This window comes from Populus euphratica, unplaced genomic scaffold (genome assembly GCF_000495115.2).
Source record: "Populus euphratica unplaced genomic scaffold, PopEup_1.0 scaffold5.1, whole genome shotgun sequence".
In the NCBI taxonomy this organism is placed as follows: domain Eukaryota; kingdom Viridiplantae; phylum Streptophyta; class Magnoliopsida; order Malpighiales; family Salicaceae; genus Populus; species Populus euphratica.
Window position 1 is genome coordinate 5,412,377 of NW_011499848.1, and position 25,477 is coordinate 5,437,853.

At 33.3% G+C, this 25,477-nt stretch overlaps 4 protein-coding genes across 5 annotated transcripts; 2 read left to right on the plus strand and 2 right to left on the minus strand.

The window, feature by feature from the left end:
• Positions 1 to 2,518: 2,518 nt before the first annotated feature.
• LOC105119504 (protein LURP-one-related 14-like) lies at positions 2,519 to 3,615 on the minus strand. Its single transcript, XM_011017649.1, has 3 exons — positions 3,249 to 3,615; positions 2,857 to 3,078; positions 2,519 to 2,650 (listed from the first exon to the last, which is right to left on the minus strand). Exons 1-3 carry the CDS (start codon positions 3,480 to 3,482, stop codon positions 2,519 to 2,521), a joined length of 588 nt encoding a protein of 195 aa, XP_011015951.1. The 5' UTR covers positions 3,483 to 3,615.
• A 1,293-nt stretch (positions 3,616 to 4,908) lies between these two features.
• Positions 4,909 to 8,403, plus strand: LOC105118821 (uncharacterized). 2 transcript variants are annotated; one of them, XR_841031.1, is made up of 5 exons: positions 4,909 to 5,519; positions 6,424 to 6,493; positions 6,575 to 6,664; positions 6,745 to 8,105; positions 8,206 to 8,403. XR_841031.1 is itself a non-coding variant. In XM_011016867.1 (4 exons), the coding sequence occupies exons 1-3, from the start codon at positions 5,181 to 5,183 to the stop codon at positions 6,616 to 6,618; spliced, it is 453 nt and encodes a 150-aa protein (XP_011015169.1). In that variant the 5' UTR covers positions 4,912 to 5,180; the 3' UTR covers positions 6,619 to 6,664; positions 8,206 to 8,403. The 2 variants fall into 2 exon arrangements, 1 of the variants encoding a protein (XP_011015169.1); XM_011016867.1 differs by lacking the exon at positions 6,745 to 8,105 and having other exon boundaries at positions 4,912 to 5,519.
• Positions 8,404 to 9,812: 1,409 nt separating this feature from the next.
• LOC105118830 (staphylococcal-like nuclease CAN2) lies at positions 9,813 to 12,321 on the minus strand. Its single transcript, XM_011016882.1, has 9 exons — positions 11,760 to 12,321; positions 11,521 to 11,576; positions 11,319 to 11,433; positions 11,102 to 11,212; positions 10,811 to 10,998; positions 10,665 to 10,721; positions 10,420 to 10,579; positions 10,273 to 10,341; positions 9,813 to 10,194 (listed from the first exon to the last, which is right to left on the minus strand). Exons 1-9 carry the CDS (start codon positions 11,910 to 11,912, stop codon positions 10,096 to 10,098), a joined length of 1,008 nt encoding a protein of 335 aa, XP_011015184.1. The 5' UTR covers positions 11,913 to 12,321; the 3' UTR covers positions 9,813 to 10,095.
• A 4,975-nt stretch (positions 12,322 to 17,296) lies between these two features.
• Positions 17,297 to 19,078, plus strand: LOC105118853 (putative UDP-rhamnose:rhamnosyltransferase 1). The gene is given in 2 exon segments (XM_011016912.1): positions 17,297 to 18,314; positions 18,316 to 19,078. Coding segments are annotated over 2 exon segments (1,434 nt in total). The 5' UTR covers positions 17,297 to 17,393; the 3' UTR covers positions 18,829 to 19,078.
• The last annotated feature ends 6,399 nt before the right edge of the window (positions 19,079 to 25,477 follow it).

Here is a 25,477-nt window from a genome sequence, read left to right on the forward strand (position 1 = left end):
CGTAATTAGGGGGGCTGGCAGTGGCTTATTTAGGAGGTATATTATCCCTGCAACCGTATTTTGATCTATGAGGGTGAATATTGGTGATCAGAGATCTAGAGAGAGATGCTAATAATTTATGTTGGTCTAAGTTTGGGATTAATTGCTGAAGGATGACAAGTGGGTTAATTATACATGCATGTTCCAACCCTAGCAAAGTCTGAACCATTACTTTAAATACAAGTGTGATCAAACAAGAGCACGAAAGCAAGAGAAGGTGGGGAATGTTGGCCAACATGAGCAGTGTTCGATGAATAATTTAGTGTTTGATTCCATTTGTACCCATATTCTTTACGTTTTCCACTTGCTTTTTGTGACAGTGCTTCTCCAGCTCCCTGCTCAAGCATGTCCGCCTCCGAAGATGCCATGGTTTCTTATCCTTGCATGATCAGCTAGTGTAAATAACGCGTTATTTTTCCCCATTTTGATTCAATATCACGATAAGAAGACCAACATGATGGAATATTGGTTTTTTATAGCAATAGAATCGGTTGATAGCTGACCGAAACAAACAAAAGTCGATGCATACGATAACACCCTTTTCTCCTTTTTCGAAAAAAGAAAGAGGAGGAGGAACAAACCAGGCAGAAACTAGTTTTTTCCTTCGAGATGCTGGCGGTGCCCTCTTGCTTTCGTGCTTTATGCTAGAATCCATCACTTTAATTTTTCTGAAAACAACGTCGGAATCTATCCCGTTCGGAGGCTAGGTGATGTTGATAATTTGAAGCACCTATTGAAAATTGGAACTTAACCACTCTCCTTGGAAGTTTCCTTTCATTTCTCGTTGAATTCACATCGAAAGTTACACGTATGATGTAATTGATTGAAGAACACAATAGATTAACAGAGCGGACAGACTAGGCGATTTCAGTGGTGGGAGAAGATGTTACACGTCAACTTGTTGATGTCTTGTTGCTTTCCTTCCATGGTTTTTCTCACCGAGTTCCTGTCATTTTCAGTGCCCTTCTTTTTCTTTTTTCCCGGGTATAAAACCTTTATTTAACTCATTACAAATCTATAGTTTTCTTTTTTCTTCCACTTATCCTGTGCACAGGTGGCGGAGAAAATTTAGTTATTAGTTCAATTTCACACGTAACATAACTGGACTATCCAATTAAGCAACAGTATCTTGATTGGACCGGCTTTAAGCTTGATGTGAGCTGTTCTGTTAAATGGAGTTTAATAGTTACGATGCGTATTATTTTTTAAATTATTTTTTTATTTAAAAATATAATATTTTATATTAAAAAAAGGCAAATAAAGTAAATGATATCTAACCTTATACAACGAATTTTAAAACCTGAGAGCTACCATAAACAAAATTGTGAGATATAAAAAGGTTGGTTTGAGTCATAATAACAATATTTTATAAGAGAGAGGATTTAACCTTACAAAAAATATATTAAAATAAATTTTTTATTTTTAAAAATTATTTTGACTTTAACAAATTTTAATAATATAAAAAATAATTTTAAATTTGCATTGGGTCACTTGAGACGTGATTATCATTCTGATTATCAATTGGTTTTTTCCAACCAGGTTCTGAGTAGGTGGCATATATAATAATGACCAATGAGTATTTAAATGACTAGCCTGGTTGAAGATTAAAACATTGGTAGAGGATATTGAAATATCATCTTATTTCACTTGTTATGTCACATCATCTTTTCATTTCCATGTCACCTTGTCATTGAAATAACATTTTATTAAAGCATTGAAGTCAAACTTACCATTGCTTAAAATTTAAATTTGATTGCTAGAGTTCCAAGAGTGCATAATTGTTGGAAAATAATAAATGCTAATACTGCATTATTAACTCATTTAATTGATGTTTGTGTAATAATTTATAGGAAACTACGGTTTGGGGTTGCTTATAAAGAGCCAGTAGCGAAACATGTTAATATTCGAAGACAACAACACACATAAACCAAGGATGTCCTATTAAAAAAAAAAAAAACTCGTGAGATAGAAAAAGTCACTACTGGGGCCAGCTTCGCTTGACGGCCACAGCCCACATAGCCCTCTCTGGTCCACTCATGGGCTTGTAAAATGGAGGGTGCATTTATAATGCCTATTTGCCAATCTTGCCATCGCTAGGCCTGCCTATAGACATAATGGGCTTTTAACTTCAGACATAGCAGATGAACCGATTGTGATGAAGAGAATCATGAAAGCTCAAAATCAAGCAGCGGTCAAGGAAGCAATGATCCGACAAGGAATTATTCAATCTCTGTGCTCCTTCTCTCACAGAAAGTGGCTGGCGTCTATGGATATTCCATTTGTCTGATTTGAAAACAGTAATGGGGATCTTTGGTTTATTAAAATTGCTGGGTTTATACACGAGTGGTGTTATCTTACAATAAAAGTGAAATAAATCACACACACCAGGATTACAAGGTTAACACTTGCACAGGTATCACACAGCGACAATCGCAGAGGCGGGGAAGAAAAGGAACCGCCGCGCCAAGGGACCGCCAGCTCAAGGGGTGTCATTCTCGTCAAGAATTACGAGCAACGCCACAACGAATGCATAATCAACCTCTGGATAAACTTTAACCTTGTATCTTTCCTTCCCCTTGCAGAAACTCTCAAGCGTGAAGTTATGTTTGACCTGTGAAATATTGTTACATTAATAAATCTCATTCTATCGTCCAAAATCATCCATCCACACCCTTTTTTTAATGGAAAAGAAACGGAAAGAAACGATGTTCTACGATGTTGAACATTGGCAAAACAGATGTTGTTCCCATTTTCAAATCCGCAGGGTAAATTATTATAGAAATTAGTTATGTAAGCATAAAGGTTATCCGTTGGTACCTCTGCAATGAGTCTACGGCCTTCATAAAGTTTGAATGACAAAGAAGTATAAGATCCGCTTATGTGAAAGTCAGCTTCTTTTTTCTTGGAGGTGGGGGTCAAGAAGACGTTGATCGCTTTTTTAATTTGGAGAGGACGGGATTGTTTTACAGTGAAAAGGACACTGCTGTCATCCGTGCTTTCACCTGCATGAGCCTTCCATTTATGCCATAGTGTAAGTACCTTGAAGAAACCAAAAAGGAAAGAAACCATATGTACTTGGTCAGGTTCTTCAATAAACGCAATACCAAACACAACATAGATATACATACTGTAACAATTAATTACTTCCTGTGTTCCTCAAAACATTAAGAAGAATATATATGTTTTTTTTTCTGGGGATTATCAATTACCTTTCCGCGGATCGTGAGGATAGGAAAACCAGCAGGATCACGCAAAACTCTTTTCAACTGGAAGTTCCAGACACCACCATCTACCTGGAGGAGGAGGTTGCCACTGAGATCAAATACTTCAAACTGTGCGTTGGATAGTTTTTTAATCTTCTTCTTGACAATCAACTCCAGGGGGTATGGGGCGCAATAGCTTTCCCCAACCACACTAACAGGAGGAACCCCATAAACCGTCATTGAATTGCCTCAAAACCTACAGGAAACCAGCTAGCCAGAAGAAGACAATCAGATTTGTCGCCAATTTTTACAGTTTAATTTGTGCCTGGGATTTTTTTTCCAAAAAACTGTTGGTGTAGTTTGTTTTGTTTCCTATTTTATAGTTGTCAGCAGTATGTTCATCATATCTTTAACCATTGAAGATTTTAAGTAAACAATCTATAATAGGAAGGGTACAGTTAGATACATCATCCTTTTGGCCTGTAAGTGGATTATCCTCATTTCAAATGAGAATTATTGTTGCCAGGAGTTTCGAAATGAACGTTGGAGAGCGTTCTGCGCCATTAATAGGCGTTTATTTTTATTCCTTCTCAGTCGGTCAGAAATTGTTACGGCTTCGTAGGACGTGGCCTGTATCCTGACGGCCTAATCATTATGGAAAAAACTTCTAGTTTGCACGGTAGATCGTAAGTTGATTTTTTCTCGTCTTGAATCTTACCAGATATTATTAGTCATGATAAATTGATAATCGAAAAAACTAGAATAGGAAGCCTGCAGGGCTTTATAATAGAAATATAGAGAGCATTTTCTTTTTTAGTTGTATATATCTGGAAAACAAACTATAAAATGATCTTTCTGCTGTTTGCAATATTTGCATTTTGCAACAAGGAATTCAGAGACTTGTTTTATCACCCGTGTAATAGAATCCGCAATCTGTACTCTGCATGCTGCAAGATCATGGAAAGATCACGTGATTGATTAATAAATATCTGTTTGGGATCGAAATTGAGTTGAACCGACCTCGTTTTCTTGTATAGAGCATAAAATTAGAAGACCAATCCCGTCAATGGACAAGAGAGATAAACTAGGGGAGATCATAGAAGAGGTTGCAAAGGTTTTATTTTATACATATATTTTTTTTGGTTCAACAATTCAAAACCTTTAAATGATATTAAAAATACATCTCCACATTTATATAATGTGTCTTTGAACTTAATAAATCAAGGAATTCAATAAATTCTTTCAACCATTAAGCTTATCCCTTGGAATTGAAGTGATTGGAAAGTTAATACGGGAAGGAAAAAAAAGCTAAGAACTATAAACCACATTTCTTCTGCTCCCTAGTACCCTATCTTAGGCCTTATTATGAAGGGGATTTAGATTTTAGGGGCTGGGAGAATTGACAAACCTTGAACACCTCCTCCAAATTTCATTTGTGTTTGCTATATGCAAGAAAATTTCCCGAAGTGTTTGGAGCTATATCCCCTGCTTCTTCTCCCTCGATCCCCTCAAATTCCAATCACTTGAGGACTAAATTGAAAGGCTAATCCAAGATAAAATATCCACCCCCCTCAACTACACTCTCATGTTAATTTCGTCTATCAAGTTTAATTTCGAAGATAGGGGATTGCTAAATAGGATTTGCCATATTTCAATGAGATAACAGTTTATTAGGGCAAATGGGGGTTAGGCCGTCAAACGAGAAAAGAGACAAAAAACAGAAGCTCGCGGGACAAAGGTCTAAGGAACCCCCCCTATGAAATCATCTCCATTATTCATTACCGTGAATGTCAGATAAGGAAGCTGCTTAAAAAGCAGATAAGAAGGGGGGGAAAAAGAAAGTAAGGGCCCCTGAAATAAAAGAAACCAAAACCCCAATAAAACTAAGAAGAAATCCAACAAAAAAAAAAAAAAAACTGTTCCATCTTTTTCTCTTGTATGGGAAAGTCACTTCCTTCCACGGGCAAACTCCTGGAACTATCCAAAATAGTCTCTTCACACAAACCAAGACACAAAAAAAGCATCGTACCCGTTGTTCCATCGCGGCCGAGTGAGATCCGGGTTGACTCGGAGCGATTGAAGGTGAAAAAGATGGAAGAAAGTTCTCTTATTTTGGATGGCCAAAAACTGGTGCCATTAGGTCAGGTTGTCTCTGATTGTGCTAAAAGATGGTTTGAAGATACACTAAAGGAAGCAAAGACTGGTGACATTTCCATGCAAGTTCTTGTGGGTCAGATGTATTTTAATGGCTATGGTGTCCCTAAAGATGTTGAAAAGGTTTAATCTGTTTTTTTCTTTGAGTGCTTATTTTTTGGTTCTTTATGTTGTTTTCGTTTCTGGGTTTTCCTTGTTTACTTTAATTTTATTGTTACAAGTGTTGTATTGTGTTCTGGGGTTGTAGGACACAGCCATTGATTTGCCATTTCGAGGTTTTTGTGAGTTGTAAATGAGAAAATATTGGATTTTGAGTGTTATGCTGCCTTTGGTTTTAAACAAGGGAAAACACAATTCGGATCAGGTTGCTGGTATTTCTTTTCCATTTCACGTTTGTTTGTGTATATAACAATTGGGTTGTGCAGATTACACAGCATTCCGAGGCTTCTATGTTCGTTTGTTTGCCGAGGAAATTAGGAATATGAACAGAAGTTAGAGCTTTAATATTTTATAGTCCCTATTGCTGTTGTTTATAGATTCTTCTCTTTGCAGTTAGCAGTCCGATTGGGGGATGGTAAATACAATTTTGATTTTTGGGAGGTCACTGAAAGCCTGAGGGATATCAGAAATTTGCGTTTTAAATTGGCAATCAAAACTGTGAACTATGCTAGATTTTCTCAATTTAGATTAATCTCCTTCGTGGAAGATTTTTGAGTTTAGAGTTGGAAAACATCTTCTTAGAATCATTCGTTTCTAACTGTTACACAATACCAAAGTTTTCTTGGTCTCCTATTCAACACGAAAGAGAGTGTTTAGTGATGTATTTTCAGTGTGACAGTCTCAAAGCATGTATAGGATAAGGGCTTTTCATTTCATTGCTAATCCTACATTCCCACCAGCGATTCTGAGCCTTCCATTTATTAATTTATCTGCCCAATCGTCTCAGTCATCAGTTTTGTATTTCCTCTCTTAATCTTTTGGTTGTGATTTTGCCATTCTAAATGGTCTATATAAAATCGTGTTTTAGGGAAGTGCTTGGATTAGTAGAGCTTCAAAGCGTCGAGCTTCAGTATGGAAAGTAAGCAATAAACGTCCAGGTACATGCTCTCTCTCTTCTCAGTGGTATTCTAGGGAATGGCTCCGTTTGTCTTACTCGACTTTTATTTGGACTTCTTTAGGTTATAATGGAAGTGACTCAGATTCAGAGGATGACAGGAAATGAGATCAAACTTTTTTAGTCCTGGCAAAATCACAAATGAGAACACCTGGTGAATTTCTACAATTGTTGCTGCTGATTTACCAAGTTCTTGTTTTTTATTGATTCTATTTCCATTTTCCCTCCATGCAGTGGTAGAAACTCATCCTTGGTACCGGTTCGCTTAAGAAAATTAACCATTACTGGATGCATAATAACAAGTTCTAAATTTTATGGCATGCTAAATAATGATGGGTCATGTTCAGCTTCAGTGGAAGCTCTTGCCATGCAGCTGTTTTGTTCATTCCTGGGAAAGCGTGAGAAGCACTGTGTTTATTCTCTTGTTGCTTTGAAAACCACAAATTATTAGAAAAGTTCCTGAAGTAACGCCATAGTGCTTAGGATTACGTGGTTTTAGGAGTGAATATCAACTGCTATGTAGTTGCCTTGAGGAATTAGGATATCTACTTGACTGGTACATTGCCCTTAAAACCAGTGCCAGGAAACAAGACAGAACAGCTTCTACTCTATCACGTTTCCTAATCCTCCTTCCACGCATTGGATACTATATTAAAAAACTTTTCTTTCTATGAATACTTCAAGATGCCAACTGAAACTTAGGGTTCCCCCCTGCCCCTGCTATGATGATCTATCTCTATAATGTTTGCTTCATTTTCCCAAGTTCTTAATCTTAAGCTGAACTGTGAAACAGCTTTCCGGTATTCGTTTTGACCTATTTTACTCCTTTACGCCATTGTTTCATATCTGATATTATTTTCTACTGGCAAATAAAGACAAATAGAGATGATGCTGGGTAGATCGAGGAAAAGTGAGGAATTTCTGACTGTTGAATCTTTGCTCATTCATGAGGATAAGTAAATTTTGTTGACATTTGATGTATCTTAGATACATGAATGCATATTCAGGTCCCTATCAATCTATTCTTTACTGACTTGATGAACGTGGCTGTGATTAGCTGACATAACTCCTTTTGAATTGCACCAACATTAATCATCTCAATGTTTTTGCATCTTCTTGATCAAAAACCATCCTGTTACAGCCCTTGGCATTGTCCTTGGATAAAGTTTCTGTCTGTCTTTTTACATCATGCTGAATTGGCCCGTCTATCCTTCACTAGTTTGTGGTGATTGTGAATTTCATCTTGTTATCAACAGTTTGTCAATGGTGTTTCCTAGAAGAATGGTTGAGAGAAGCTTTAATCACCCTTTAATATTAGCAAGAGAGAAATATAATTGCTGAGCATGCCGTTGTAAAACTTAAAGTGACAGCCAGTTGAGAGCCCTTTACTCAACTGCTGAAATGGCTAGTTTGGGCTGTACATTGAACTCTAGTTTTTGTGAGAATTTTATCAGTAAGCCATGAAATATGTTTGGGAGGGATTGAGCTGTGCAATGCTTTAAGGTGGAAAGATCTGGAAGGATAAACAAATGAAATATTGTTAGGTAGGAATGGCTAGCTGTTCAGGCTGATGGTCCGCCAGGAGAAGCAAATTGGTAACTGAAAAGATATAAACAATTAATGGTAGTTTGCATTTCATGAATGGATTTTAGCAATAGAGCTTCCATACTAAATTGCGTTTATCGTTTTTTGCAGTTTCTTATTCGGCTGCATTTTCTCTTTGGAGGTCCAGATGCTGATGAAATCTTTTGCGTCTTTTGATTCAGTCTTTTGTTTTGTATCACCGAACTCTAGGTATGTTTTCTCAGTTGCAATGGTGTTTTTGCATTTGAAAATCTGGGCTATGATACGTTAATTTCTAGACTAGTTTTAGAAATATTTAGTATATTTGCCGGTGTTTTGCAACGGATTAATATCAATTTTTAGAAAGAATATAAAAAAAAAATATTAGAAGTTTAGAGAATGTTTTTAGAGTGTTGGTTAAATCTAAGAGTTATGGGTTTGACAGGAAACATAGATGCCAAACCTAAGAAGCGTGGGTGCTAGATTTAAGACACTTGAATTTGGTAAAAACATCAAATGCAAGCTATTTTTTTTTTTTTAAGGCTAAAAACATTATTGTGTTGCACATGAAAATTGAAAAAACATGAAATATCGTTTTCTAACGGCTTGTCATTTTCTTATCTTAAGAGCAAAAAAGTATTTTTACTGTTATGAATATTGTCAAAAATCAAGAAAGCCCTTGGTTAATAGTTATAATGTTTTTTGACTTTAAGGGTAAAAGAGTATTTTAATTGTGTTAAAATTTAAAAAAGATATTGACACTCCCAAACAATCTTGTAATGACCAATGAGCCTGATGAAAAGATCCAAATGCTCCTAAATTGAAGATTTAAATTTAAGTCGCTAAAGGATAAAAGAGTAAGGTCCGGGAGTCATGCCAACCCAAGTGACTTGGGTGTGGAAGCTATGTCAAGCTCAAGTAAATAACAAACAAAAAAATAACAATTATGTACTTAAATTATTAGGAAAGAGGAAAAAAAAAAAACACAAACAATAAATTATTGTTGACTATTTAATCATAATATATGTACATGCATCATATCATATAGAAGAAGGCATGATTGTGCATCTCATGAGACGGTGGATGATCAAATTTGCCTGCTTGAAGGCCTCTTGCACACACTAGCGATTGTTCTATTAAAAAATAAAAAATACAACATGACATTACTACAATGCCCCTCCATGCTCCTCTAAATTACATATTTATGTAATTTTAATATTGTAATTCATAATAATATATGTATATAACTACAGTAAAATCCCAATCCCATGCTCTTTAGCTTTTTATGTTTCTTTATAATATAATTTAATCGAAGCTTGTTTGGCAGTATGATTGATTGCTGTTATCATTGCGGTTGTTTTTCAAATAATTTTTTGTGTTAAAATATATATTAATAATTTTTTTATTTTTTTAAAATTATTTTTGATATCGACATATCAAAATAAATTAAAAATATTAAAAATATATGAATTTGAAATTAATAAAAAAATTATTTTTAAAATGTTAAAATAAATAGGCAAACCACGAGCAAATGAAGAGGATGCTCTAAAAGGTCTCGGTTGGAAACATCTTCGATTATGTATTTATGCGGAAAAAGTTTTGCACTTTTTGTTATCTGGTAAATCCTTGGCATGGGGTACATGGTCCCTGGGGTGTGGACAAAGACAGGAATATTGCATTTATAAAATCTTCCACTGATATTTTTCTTTTACCCATATGCAATGATTATCAAACATTCATGGTTTTAGCATCTAGGTGCGGAGATTATAGCTTAGCACGCACGATATTTCCCTGCTTTTAGCCTCAAGTTTACTGGCTTCAATGGCATTTTCAATCCAACACTAAATTACAAAAACTTTGGTATTAAGTGTAAATTTGGGCATAATTTCCAGACACCTTTTGATATGATACAGGGTGCATCTTATTGGTTAATATATCCCGGTTTGGGTTATGCCTGCTTAACGTGGTCGATTCAGGCAAAAACAAAAGGTCACTTGTCTGGACGGGTTAATTGGGACATTGCTATCTGCCTTCACGTCTGTCCTTTCTCCATTCCCATGGCATCTCAGGGTTTGATGAAGCCCATAACCCTACACGCTTTGCTCGAGCCTCCTTTTCCCACTAATAAGATACATACAATAATTAAGACTGCGAAGAAGTTTATAGTGCGGGAGTTTGCAAAGAACAATGGTTACTTACTGTTTCTAGTTCCCAGCGTTTATCATATGCAGTATAATGCCATGCAAGACCCTTCTTGAGCATTACTTCCTGATATACGGATTTTAGAAAATTCGTACGCTACTAATAAATCATATAAAGATCAATTCTAGAAAATGGGGGCGCTACCTGTACAAACATTCCATTGCAATATATATCACCTACACAGCGGCGATAACGATCTTCTCCATAGACAAAGACTCTCAAACACTTGCCCTGAACAAGATTAGCTAGCTCCTCTTTCGCCTCTTTCCCATATGGCATTGAACTCTCAGGTGCATCTATGCCCCTGCATTTTTTCCAGTCGAGAGTCATTAACCTCTGCAATAAATAAGCCTAATTAGGGACCAAATCCTACAAGGAGCAGATGTCACCTTAATCGAATGCGATACTTTCGAGCAAGAATCTCTTCGTTTTGAACATTTATTACTCTGCGCACGCAAACGAATTATTTGAAACGAATTTGTCACGCCGAGGATTAATTTGACAAAATTTATACTGGGCAAATCAGATAACCAACCGATATCCTGCTTCAACAATTTTTTTTTGAAGTGCATCTGCCTTCCCATAGTTCCTCTCCGCACGAGCTTTTGATCTTTGAACAGCTGCCATATGAACTTCCCCTGGAACAGAAGATGACTCCCTGGTGTCGGTCGTGCTAACATAAACTGTTATAGTATCTCCATCAGCTACAGCTTGTGGATCCACCTGGGTTGATTAATTCAAATGGTTTTATCACATCAAACCAACTCAAACTAACTAGATTGTAAATAAATTTAAAGTTTGATCAAGGGTTATTGCAGTAATTAACTGGTAAAGTTTGCATCTCGAACTTGACCCCTTGAGGCAATGATGTGGGTCCCCCAGCAGAAACTTGAGCAAGAGTATGCGGAAGTTGAAGACCGTAGAAAGCCAATAAACCCTGTAAGGAAAAACAGGAACGATCATTTTGCATTAAACCTACCCCGATGTAGTAAGCATTCTGCACTCCAACAAGTCTAATGCTGAAATTGGTTTTCAATTAGTACCTCAACATCTGCCTTTTGATGTCTCTTCAAGGTCTGGATAACAAGCCTAGCAACTTCTTCGGGTGTTTCTGGTGGGGGTTTTGCTTCTTTCCACGCCTCCAGCAACTTTCTATACCTTTTAAAGTCCAAAATTCAGATAAACTATATATCACTACATGCTTGTAACTTTACAGAGAATTAAAGATTGCTTTATAATTATTACCAATTAGCTTGAGCCTTCTTCGACGAGACCACATGCTTATCAAGTCCTTCTGGAACCTTAAGGAAAAAAAAAAAACAGAAGACACTCAACTCTGAAGATCATGAAATTATGCTAGACCATAACATGATAAAAAAAAAAGAAAAAAGTTCAAGAATTTAATTGTACCTCAAGCAGAGTCAAACATTGCCAGAAACAGCCGAAAAATGAGAAAAATTTAAATTCAGAGCAAGAAAGAATACCTGGGAGGTGATTTCAAAGTGAAACAAATCACGGGCAAGAGCTGAAACACCGACTGTTGCGGCTGACACGCCGTGGGGTCCCAATGAATCAGAGTCCCCGGCCGTTGTTGGTTTGCAGCAATGCCCATAGAGGAACCTCAAGGCATTTCCCATTTTCAATTTAAGATTTGTTTCTATGAAAAGAAGCTTAATTTATCAACAAAGTGAAGGATTGAAACAAAGAAAAAGCTATCCTTCAATTTTTTCGTTGAGAAGGAAGGAGAACGGCAGGAGAAATATTTAGGCGAGGGAGTGGTAGATTTATGGCGAGGCATCTTGAGCGAGTAAACGAATAGGAAGGAAGAAGAACACGTAGCAGTATTTGATTTGTTAACGGGACAAGATAATGTAAAGTGGAGGTGAGGAGCTTTTACAAGCAACGCTGAAACCATGCACTCCTAGGAGACGTCACTTCAATTTCTCTCAATAAAAAAGACCTCTAGTCTATTTGGTTCCTAATCTATATACTCATTATCTATGGAGTCCCAGAGTTATTAATTTTATCAATTTGATCCCGAACATTTGAAAACAAATTCTCAGTCAAGTCCTTTTATTAATGTTCATAAAAAAAAAAAACTCTCATCATTTTTATTTCAAATTGATATCGTTTCAATATATAAATTATTCTTTTAGACAAAAATTATAAATGTTCCTTAATTTTACTATAAATTTTTATTCAAATCAATAAATTTATAGAATTGGGATGCCATTAGAATGATTATATTTAGATTTGAGTCTAAAATAAGGATTTTACACACACACACACACCAAGCTCTTGATCTCCAACATTTCAGCGTATCATTGCATATACATGGTAGTAAAAATTACGTTGGATACCACCGCAAGCGTTGCGGACCGGAAATTTGTTGGGAGCGGGCATTTTCTTCTGCTATCTGAAATGCCGTAACGTGGCGGTGCAAAATTCGGTGTCAGCATCTTTTTTTTTTTTTTTTAATGACTGGTATTTTTTTATAGCTCACAAAATGTTTTTTTTTTACTGGACTTCAATATCATTTTTTGCTCAGAGGGACATGGTAAATAAAATAAAGATAAATTATTAAAAAATAATCATTATAGGAATAATCATTATAATTAGACTGATTTTTCAAAATATAAAAGTTAATTTAGAATTATATAAAATTTGACAACTTCAAATATTATATATTATTATAATTTTGAGGTTTTTTCCTTTTAATTTAGCTCTAACTTTCATTTTTATTATCCATGGGTTATGAAATTTGAAATGTATCTTTCCTTTTCTTTTCATGTATTAATAAAATAATTTTTTAATAAAAAAATACCTAGTGTGTTTGTGGTTGGTTTGGTTATATAAAAAGACATTTCAAATAAAAATTATAAAAAAATATGTCAAACTATAAAAATTTAATGTTATAAAATAATATAAATTATATTTTTTAATTTTATTTAATAATTTAAATTATTACGATGAAATAGTTCTTTTATATAGTATTAGAGTTTTGATTACCAAATGGTTACAAATTCAAATCCCATTATTTTTATATATTTAATAAAAATTAAGCACAAAGTAATATGAATTTATGTAAATTTTATATTTTTTTACTTGATGAGGTATATTAAAAAATAATATAAATCATATATTTTAACTTTACATAATAATTTAAATTACTAAATTAAGATAGTTCTTTAATATTTAATATTTTGGTTTTAAAACTTGGTGTAGCTCGGAGGAATTATCTAATATATAAATATAAATCAAATTAATATATTGATAAATTAATACACATATTATATAATATTGTATAAATACTATGAATTATATTGTAGTATTATAAGGGTGTTATCTTCTTCTTTTTTATGTTAAAAGTTAGTGGGTATGGTTTTATGTTCAAATTTAATGCAATTAAAATATTTTTTAGTAGTTTTTTATATTTTTACAAAAAATATTATTAATTCTCCGTGGAGCGCGTACTAGCATGTGAGGGCAAGGCTAGTCGGCTGCGCTCACCGTCTTTTTGAAAACATAACTAATCATCTTGAGACACGCGCATTCCCTTTAAAGTGAATGCTGCAGGCTGTCAAATTATTCATTGACAGCTGTTGTCCTCCAATCTAACTTTGTTTTGCAATGCCTTCGGAATATTTTTATATTTTTAAATTGTTTTATTATGATGATGTTAAAAATAATTTTAAAAAATAATATATATATATATATATATATTATTTTGATATAATTTTGAGTAAAAAATACTTTTGAGAATCAAGATTAACAGAGTCTTATTTGAACCTCTTGTTTTCTGCAGGAGATAAAAAGTGGCGTTTTGAATTCGGCACCCCATAGTTTTGGGCTTATGTCGGCCCATATTCAGACCATCCTTGGGCCTTTTTTTTCTGGGCTACACTACGAGTAGTCGAGCGCTTATGCTGAAAATTGCGTCCTTGTCTTCAAGACTTCAAGCCGGCCATCCTTATAGCTAGCGGTTATTAGGAACTTTAATTATGGCACGCAAATCTTAATTTGTTTTTTAAAGTTATAAAACAGATTGTGAGAATGTTTTAGAAAAATAAAATAATCTTTAAATAAAACGTGAAGCATTATCTTCATCAGATATAATAAATAAATTGAAAATCTTATTGTTTTACGATGAAAGGAGAATCCTTTTCCATGGAAGTTCTAAATCTTTGCAGCATCGTATCCATAAGCAGTGCATCATACTCTCTCTATTCCAAAGAAAAAAAAATTAAAACCAGATCTTTCCTAGTGCAGATAATTTTATTGTTTTGTTATGCATAACTACTGTTTACATCTAAGTCATCAATCTCTAGTTTTTTTTTTTTATTATTAATATGAGTTTAGGTCAGTTTTTGTATACCTCTATGAATTTTACAGATCTTAAAATTAATAATTATATAAATATTTAGTGACCTTGAGATTTTTATGATTTAAATTAATAATTTTTGAAAAACAAACTTATAATCTAACTAATTAAATTATATCCCTTAAAATTAATAATAATTTATTATTTATGTTTGTCATGGTTAGCTATGATTAACAGTGGATATTATAAGCAATTCTAGATTTTTCTTTAAAAAATATAATAGTGTGGCTCATTTTTTATAAATATGTAATAAATAAAGTGGTTGTTATTATTATTATTATAATCATATGAGCATTGTACCAAACAAGTATTAATGAGATCATCGATTTTTATATAATAATAATAAAATCTCTTAATAAAATTTCAACTCTCTTGTTGCCTATATATTATTATTATATAATATATTAAAAAGGCTTAGTGTCTTTGATTACTGTTTACCTATATATAAAACATTATATATTAAAGTAGTGTAATGAAAAAGTTGAGCTTGTCACGTGGAGTTGTGAAGGTTGCTTACGAAGGGTGGGTTTTTTCATAATTTGAATGTATTTGTTATTGAACAGATGGAAAAAAAAAAATAACTAGTTTTAATCTTGGCAGGATACGGAAAGGTTGCAGACCCTGCGAATAAGAATAATGAAAAAAATATAATAATAATAATAATAGTTGTTATTGTTGTTGTTTTATAAAAAATATTTAAAAAAAAAATATTATTACTTGAAAACTTGAACCATTCAAGTTTAATATTATTACTGATATTAAAAATATTATTATTTATGTTATTATTATTTATATTATGATTTATATATTATTAGTACAATAATTCATAAATTTGTAAAAAATATGATTGTTATTGAAAAATAATAATAGATTTGACTTGAAGGGTAAAATTAAGAGTTGTTGTTGCTGTTATTAGTAAATTTAAAGACAAATTATCATTATCATTGAAAAAAATAAATGATTTTTTAAAAGATTAAAAAACATAAAAACTTTGAAAAATAAATTAAAACTATTACATGTAAAATAAATACTATAACCATAAAAAAACATAGATTTTATTTTAATGGTAAAATTAATAATTATTTATATTCTTATTATTATTAACTTGGATCAAACATCTTTTTCTATACTCTAGAAACTTGGGGTTGAAAAAAAATGTCTTATCCAAATTGCTTAGTTGTGGTATAAGCACAGATTCAAATTACTTAGATCATGCAATCCCATTTGATGTAGGGCTCTAGATCTGACATCAAGACTTAAAGTTAATGAATCTTACGTTCGAATCCAAAGTTTTTAGATTTTAGATTTTTAAAATGTAATTATTTATATTATAAATATTATAATTTTTATTATAGTTAAAATTATTAATATAATATTTATTATATTTTTAAAAAATATTATTAATATGAAAAAATAGATTTCATTTGAACAGTAAAATAAAAATTATCATCAACATCATCATTAAATTAAAAAAAATTATTATTGCTATGCAAAATCATAATTTTTTAAAAACAAATTAAAAAATACAGAAACTTGGGCATAAAAGTTAAATACTATTAATACTATAAATATTAGTGAATATTTTTTTAAAATTATAAACTATAAAAACTTGAACCCAGTAAATTTAATATTATTATTAACATGATAAATATTATTATTTGAATTGTAATATTATTATTTTTTATCATAGCTAATATCACAAATGTAATAATTAACAACCTTGAAAAAAATATCACAAATATAATAATGAACAACCTTGAAAAAAATATTATTGATATTAAAAAACAATCATAACTTTGTTTTGAAGAGTAAAATTATAAATAATTGTTCTTTTTCTTATTATTATTATCACTAGTAAATTTAAAATAAAATATTATCATAGAAAAAATAATATATTTAATTTGAAGCATAAAATAAAAAATTATCATCATTATTATCATTGATAAATTTAAAAAAAATATTATTTGTTGAAAAAAACTATAAATTTAATTTAAAATTATATGAACCTGAATCAGAAGAGTTTAATATTATTATATTTATCAATATTATGAAATTTAAAATAAATGTTATTACTACAAAAAAACATAGAAATGATTTAAAAAGTAAAATTAATTATTATTATTATAATAATAGTTATGATGGGTACTATTAACTTGGGTCAAATATTACCTTTCAAATCTAAAAAATTTGAGTGTGAAAAAAATGTCTTGTTCAAGTTGTTTTGATATGGTATTAAAATCAATTTAAATTTTTTGGGTTTTTCAGCTCGATTTAAACTAGGACTCTGAGGTCTGGTGTTAGGAGTCAAGGTTGCTGGATTTTGTGTTTCTAAATATTATTATTTATATTATAATTAATAATAATATTAAAATAATTAATAAATTTCAAAAAAATTATTATCAATATTGAAAAACAACCATATATATAGATAAAATTATTATTATTATTACTATTATCAATATATTAAAAAATTATTATTATTATAAAAAAAATATATTTTTTTTAAAATAAAAATATAAAAATTTAATCAAATAGATTAAAGATTATTATTAATATTATGTGTTGTCTTCGAGTACTTAATGCTTTTAGTTTCGGTGTTCCAACCAGCCCAACAATCTTAAATTTAATATTTTTTATAAATACAAAAGGTTAACTCGCAGTCCTAATAAGTGCATATAGATGTGGAATTCAGGATAAGAAGCTAGAGACACAAAAGCATTTAGATCAGGAAGCATCAATGGATGAACCTGACGAGCTCCACATAGCCATGTTCCCATGGCTTGCTTTCGGTCATATCATCCCATTTCTAGAGCTCGCCAAGCTAATAGCTCAAAGGGGTCACAAGATCTCCTTTATATCTACTCCAAGAAACATCCAACGTTTACCATCTACACCTCCAAATTTAACACCCCGAATCAATTTAGTGAGCCTCGCTTTACCCCATGTAGAAAATCTCCCAAACAACGCAGAGGCCACAGCAGACTTACCTTTCGACAAAATTCCATACCTTAAGTTAGCCTACGACGGACTCCAAGATTCTATATTTCACTTCTTACATTCTTCTTCTCCAGATTGGATCATCTTTGATTTCGCTCCTTACTGGTTACCCGAGATAGCAACCAAGCTTGGGATCTCTGGTGTTCTCTTTAGCATTTTTGGTGCATGGACCATATCCTTCGCTGGACCATCATCCTCAGCAATGCTCAACGACGACGATCCAAGGACCGAACCGCAACACTTCACGGTCCCTCCAAAGTGGGTCACATTTCCATCCAAAGTGGCATTTCGCATCCATGAAGCTAAGCGCTTTTTGGATCAAATAGAACTGAACAGTTCAGGTGTCACTGATATATTTCGTTGGGGATCCGTGCTTGCTGGCTGCGATGTTATAGCAGTGAGGAGCTGCTTAGAGCTAGAGGCTGATTTCATAAGACTTGTGGAAGACCTTCACTGTAAGCCTGTAATCCCAGTAGGACTACTGCCACCATCTGCTGAGTTTAGCGAAGGCGGGGTGGACGAGAAGTGGGTTGCGATCAGTGAGTGGCTAGACAAGCAAACCCAAGGATCTGTGGTTTACATAGCGTTTGGAAGCGAGTTAACAATGAATCAAAAGGATATAACTGAATTGGCACTGGGGTTAGAGTTATCAGGGCTGCAGGTTCTTTTGGGCTTTGAGGAACCGGGATGACTCGGTCAGGTTACCAGATGGATTTGAGGAACGAGTAAAAGGACGTGGAGTGGTGTGGACGAGCTGGGCACCACAACTACGGATTATGGCTCATGAATCGGTTGGGGGTTTTGTGACTCACTGCGGTTACAGCTCAGTTATAGAGGCACTCTCCTTCGGACTTGCTTTGATCATGTTACCTTTCGCTATAGACCAAGGATTAATCGCAAGGGTTTTCGAAGGGAAGAAGGTTGGGATAGAAGTGCCGAGAGATGAGCAGGACGGGTCGTTTACGAGGAACTCGGTAGCTGAGTCACTCAGGCTGGTTATTGTTGACAAGGAAGGATCCGCGTACAGAGAAAATGCCAAGCAGCAGATGGTAACATTATTTGGAGAGAAGAGTATCAGCGATCGAGGCATGGACCAATTTGTGGGCTTCTTACGAAGTCATGGAAAATTGCCAGCAGTGATTGACAATGACCTGCCCACGCTCTCGCCACCCTGACACGTGCCAATGCTGTGTGTCATCCCGTTCTCGACAAGGTTTTAAGAAAAAAAGGCCGTAGGTGTGGACTCTAGACAGCCTTTTTACTCTGTGCGTGTGTGTGTGTGTGTGTGTGTGTGTGTGTGTTTGATGTAGAGTATAGACCATGGAGTCCCTTCCTGAAACTAAAATTTGTTCCGAGAAATTTGTGTATTATATTATATTTTTAAATAAAAAACAACAACCCCCGTATTTCCAAACACCCATTAAATTTAATCAATAATTGTTGTAGCTAGGATATTTTCGAAGAGAAGGGCCATCGCCAGGAAGGAGGACTAAGGCTAAGACACGTACCACGCAGGTTCACAGAAAGTTCGAGGAAATTTCTCACCGATTAGTCAGGGAAAAGACAGCCTAAACACGTGTTCTGCAATGATTTGCGCAGATCCATTGTGGCTGCATTAATATCTGTTTCACTAGGAAATCTAATAACGAGCGATGGCATTATTGGCATTATTGGCATGCGCTCCTCAATTATTTTATGAGAAGTGACATCTTAACTCCGTCTGCTTCAAAGGAATAGCAACGCAACCAAAATTATTTATTTTTTAAAAATTATTAATTTAAATATTATGAATGTGATGAATTTCCAGAGAAATGAATATTTATATAATTATTAATTTTAAAAATTTTAAATTTATTATATTTTAAATTTATTTTTTCAAAATTATTAATTTAAAAATAATAAATTTTAGAATCTGAAAACTTATATGATCATTAATTTTAAATTATTAATGTAATCAATTGCTAGTTTTTTTTTATTATTACCGTGGGTGATTGAGTCAGTTTTTGCATATCTCAAATAATTTTACGAACCTTAAAATTAATGATTATATAAATCTCTAGTTGCTTTGAGATTTACGAGACTATATTTTTTAGAAAATAAATTCATAATCTGATCAATTAAACTATATCCATCAAAATTACTAGTAATTTATTATTTATATTCACATGGTTAGCTATGATTTACAATTGATATCGATAAGCAATTCTAGATCTTTCTTTAAAAAATATAATAGTGTGACTTACTTTTCATAAATTTATAATGAATAAAGTAATTGTCATTATTATCATCACCGTCCTCATAATGGTGTCATAAAGATATTAATGAGATCATCGATTTTCATATAAAAATTAAACTCTGATTTGCTACCCATATATTATTATTGTATAGTATATTAAAAAGGTTTAGTGTCTTTAATTACTATTTACCTTGATATAAAACATTAGATATTAAAATAGTGTAACGAAAAAGTTGTGCATAGAGTTGTGAAGGCTGCTAGAGAAGGGTGGGGTGGTCTTTTTATTTAACTGCATTTGTCATTGAATGAATGAAAAGACAATGACTAGTTTTAATTTCGGCTTTAAAATTTTGGCGATATATTGTAAGGTTGCAGACCATCTAAACAAGAATGATGAAAAAAAGTAATAGCAATTATTATTATTGTTATTGTTTTTATTATAATTATTTTTTAAAAAAATATTATTATTGTAAAAGTTTGGACTAGACAAGTTTAATATTATTATTAATATTAAAAGTATTATTATTATTATCATTGTGAATCATATATTATTAATATAATAATTCCTAAATTTGTAAAAAATATGATTGATAATGAAAAACAATAATAGATTTGATTGGAAGAGTAAAATTAAAAATTATTGTTGTTGTTGTTGTCATCGTCGTCATTGGTAAATTTAAAAACAAATTATTATTCATAAAAAAAAAAACCATAATTTTTTTAAAAAGATTAAAAAACATAAGAACTTTGACAGATAAATTAAAAACTATTAGATTTAAAATAAATATTATAACTATAAAAAAACATAGATTTTATTTTAAGGATAAAATTAATTATTATTCTTATTCTTACTGTTATTAATTTGGATCAATCATCCACTTCCATACATATTGTAACCCATTTTTAGGTCCTTATAAAAAAACAAAAAGAAGAAGATAAAAACAAAAAAATAAAAAAATATATGTTAAAAAAGAATAAAAAAAAATAAGAACATGTGAATAGGAGGCCTGAGTGCCTAGAAAATAGTCAAAAATTAGTTGAGGAGATTCTAACATCTAAATATTAGAATTTAACAATATTTTGTTGACTGATGAGGGCTTTATTGACAAAAAAAAAATAATTCGAGGAAGAAAAGTCTAAAACCAAACATTTATGGACTCAATTAAATTTCAGTGAAGGTTTAACTGAATTTATAGAGAGTTTGATTGTAAGAAAAATTAATTTTAGAATTAATTTAGGTTTTAATTTAAAGAAATTAAAATTCTAGGGTCAAATTATGGGCTTAATTGTATAAATATTGAAGTTTGATGGCCAATTAGGGTCATAATTGAAGAGATCCAAAACCAATGATCAAAATGAAAAAGATGTGTAAATCAAGAGGCTGCAATTAAAATTAGATAAGGGGGCTAAATTGAAAAAAATTAAAGTTTATTGCTTAATTAAGGGTCAAATTACACTAATTTGAGACCAATGACTAATTTAAAAAAGACGGTCAACTTCAAGGTCGATAATTAAATTTGATAGTGATCCAATTAAATTGATTTTTAAAATCAAAATTACAATTGAGAACTAATTTGTACTTTCACATTAAGTTTGACACCATTTTCATTTAAATAAAATACACATTTTGCTCAAAATGGTGTCATTTCATACAGTATTCATTAAAAAAAAAAGAGGCCGAAACAATGTCGTTTTAAAGGCACAATGGTTGTTGTTCTTTCTTTAGACACAAGAAGTAGGGGAAGAAGAAGATCTTTTCGTCCCCTGTTCTCACCGCCTTCCTCTTCCCCCGATGACCCAAAAAGACATCGATCAAGGGCACCTTCGCCTACATGGCTTTTCGCGTGTTAACATTAGGGGAGGAGAGGTGTCCCTAAGGAGGTATAGGCGGCTGAACAGTGGTCACCTTGTCCACCCTACACCCTTGTGACACGATGAAAAGATTGATGTCTTCTCCCAAGTGCAGAAGTATCGAAGTAATAAATAACCCGGCAAGACCGGAGTCGAACCACAGATAGGTTAATTGTATAAATTATAAATGACAATAGTAACAACAACAACAACAACAACAATAATAGTATACATTATGGGCTATGAAAGTGCCAAGCATTTGTTGTACCAAGTGTTATACAACATAAATCAAGATTAGTTATTTAACAAGCAAAGTATTAAAGAGTGAACAAGATAACAAATATAAAACATGTTAGTATCAAACATTAAAGTCCATATTAAGTTTACATTATACTTATTCTTACACCATTAGTGTAACCTTTTCACCTTGACATAATTAACTTAGCTAGACATAATGAAAGAAAGCAAAATAGATAAACAAAATAAGAACATAAAAGTTAACTAAGTAAAGGAAAGGAAATGAAAGGCATAAACTTAATATTAATGAAAACAAAGCATAAAAAATACAAAGAGAGAAAGGAAGAGCATGATCTTGATCTGGAAACCAAGATGCCTAAATGCATGGCAAATGCCTCCTTTTATAGGCCAAAAATGGGAACTATTGATTTGATGACTAATTGATGAGTGGGTGACCAACTCTTGACTTGGTAACAATCCTTATTTTCTCTTGTCTTTCCAAAATGTCATGGATAATGTCAAAATTGATTGTATAAACATGGATTTGAGAATTATGGTAAGGAGGTGGCCTAGAGGTCCGGAAACCACGCGACACAACAGCGTGGCAGAGCCACCCCAGCGATAGACAGCCGCGACTTCTAGAACTCCAGATATGGCCAAAATACCGAACAGTGCTCGGGCTGGAAGACAGATTCGGGCTTCTTTGTTGTTTCTACAATTTGGACTTGATAATGGCCTTTTTAGATCTTGGGCTCCATATGAAAGTTGTAGGCCTATGTCTTACCTTTCCATCCATATAAATTGGACCTAAATCTGAGATATCTAGCTCCAGATATGACCCATTTACCGAACAGTGTTCCGGTTTGGATTGCACCGACATCTCTTTTCTAAGTTTGGCCATCTCTTTGCCTTTGCAATTTAAGTTCTTAAAGTCATCAATCAATCCTTTCATTTATGTGATAGGCCTGCATTAAAGATAGACATTTATCACAAATTATAGGTATCTTATATTATTAGATATATTATTATAAAACATGCTTTAGTTAAGGAGTTATTGATACTTCAAGTGCAAGATGATGATATAAAACTTTGATAAAAATGCACTTTTAAGTACTAATCACCTTGCACTATTCACTAGGCAGGGGTGAGCGTCTCCTTTCCCCCTTACAAATACAAGGATGAAAGGAGACATAAAAGAGAGGAAAGAAACATAAGATGAGGAAGAAAGAAGAAAACATACGAAGAAAGAGATAAATAGGAAAAACAGAGAGAGAGAGAGAGAGAGAGAGAGACGAAAACCAATAAATAAATAAAGAAAACACAGGGATAGGGATAGAGGGAGAGAGAATCGAAAAGAAAAAGAGGAAAGAAAAAGAAGCAATGAAAACCGAGAGATAGGAGAAATAGGGAAGCAAAAGCGACACTGTTGGTCCGTCCACCATCTCCAATACTCGTGAGCTATTGACGCCTACCACAACCATGCCTTTTTTTGCTGAGTAAGATTCTTTGCTTCTTTGCTTCATCTTGTTTTGTCTTCCTCGGTTGTCATAACCCAATTTTGGCCCTTTGGCTTTTAATTTAATTTTTACAGGGTTTAAAATGAAAAATTAAAAGATCAGAGATTTATTTTGATGAAAAGTGTGATTTGTCAACTTCTGTAAAAATTAAGGATTACAATGTCCCTTTGTCATTATAGCCTTATCCTCAAGATAATCCTTATCTTCTTTAAGATAATCCTTACCTTGTTCAAGATAATCCTCAAGATAATGATAGTTGTCTGCTTTCGAATTTGATTCTAATTCGAACTTTAAAAAAGAGAATGAGTTTGATTGAAACTTGGTTTCTCACACACAAATGGACTCTGACACTATAAATACAGATGTTAAGGGTAAAGAAAAGGGGAGGGAATGAACCCGAGAATAGAGAATTAACCCAAAAAATAAAAATAAATAAATAAACTCTTAGAAAAATCCATTACGAAGAACCCTAAAAAAAAACACATTTACAAAAAGGAGGGGGGCACGGCCGAATCGTAGAGCAGCTGCCGCTACCCCCTCCCCCACAGTTTTTTCCTTTTATTCCTTAGTCTTAGAACCAACCATAAAACGCCCCTCCCTTGGTTGGCATAGAGGGCTTCCTTTCCTCTTCCCCGTTTGCAAGAACAGAACATAGGGGGGGAATTTCTATCTTTATTTTTTTCTGGCCCGGGACCAAACCACCCCATCAGCAGCAGCAGAGTTGGTTGCCCCTGGTCACGGTAACAATAGAGTTTCATTATCATAATCAGAGTGGTAGCAGCGTGGTTTCCTTCTCTGCAACCCAGTAACGGCGTGCATATCCTTTTAGCAACAATCCAGTAGTGCGACCGGCCTCGTTTCTGCACCAGCAGCCAATCCCAGTCGTCTCCTCACCATATCTCTGCCCCGTTGCCAGCAGCAGCAGTGTTACCTTCTCTGTACTGGGAGCAACCAGTAGCAGGGGTGCGCAGTCATCACCCGTCATTGCGAATTCCTCAGCCACTGTGAGCACGCAAGCCAGCAGCAGAAAAAGAGATCTTCACTTCGGGCATAGGGTACTCCTCCAGCAACAACCTTCTCTTCCCTGCATAGGCTGGCACCGATCTTAAAAACACCAAAGACCACCAGTGAGATGATCATCTTCACGCCACCAAGGTTGTCTCCACCGTGAACAACAAGCTGGATCTTCAACCGCTAGCAGCGCCTAACCGTCTCCCTCAGTTTCGCCTCTAGCTACAGCCACGCCGGCTCCTGCATCATCTAAGAAGCTGCGAAGAAAATGAAAACAGTGAGTATAAAGAGAGGATACGATGAGCAGGGAACGATGAGAATTCAAGGGGAAAAAGGAAACAGAGGAATAAACTCAAAGACAAGGAAACCAAAAGAAAAAATGCAAGCAGAAAACATATAGACTAACATCAACATCACCGTCGTCTTCGTCGCCTCCAGCAGATCAGGTAAGCCATCTTTCTCCTCCCGCTTTGCTTCATTCTCCAAATAAAGGGCACATTGCACTGTTCAAGTGAATTTAATTCACTTGAACAGTGAGCAACACGCGTGAATTAGCTCACGCGTGTTGCTGTGCCCAGGCGAGCCACTGGCCCAGCCTGGGTCTAACCCAAAAAAAATAAATAAAAAAAAATAAAAAAAGCTGGGCTGGGCTGGATCTAACCCAAAAAAATAAAAAAAAATAAAAAAAGATTCTGAATGTGTAAATAAGAAAAAATAATAATTTTTTTTGTTTTTATTCATTAAAGCTAAAGTCCGAATAAAGACTAAAATTTATTTCATTGAACTTTATTTAATCTCGCAAAAAAGTAAAAGTAGGTAAAAAATAAAAATAAAATAAAATTATAAGTTTATTCACTGACGTCAGAGTCAGGAATAAAGGTAATAATTTATTTTATTTTATTGTATTTCTCTTTTACTTAGTTACATAAAAATATATGCATAAGAAAAAATTTTATTTGATCTTTTTATTCA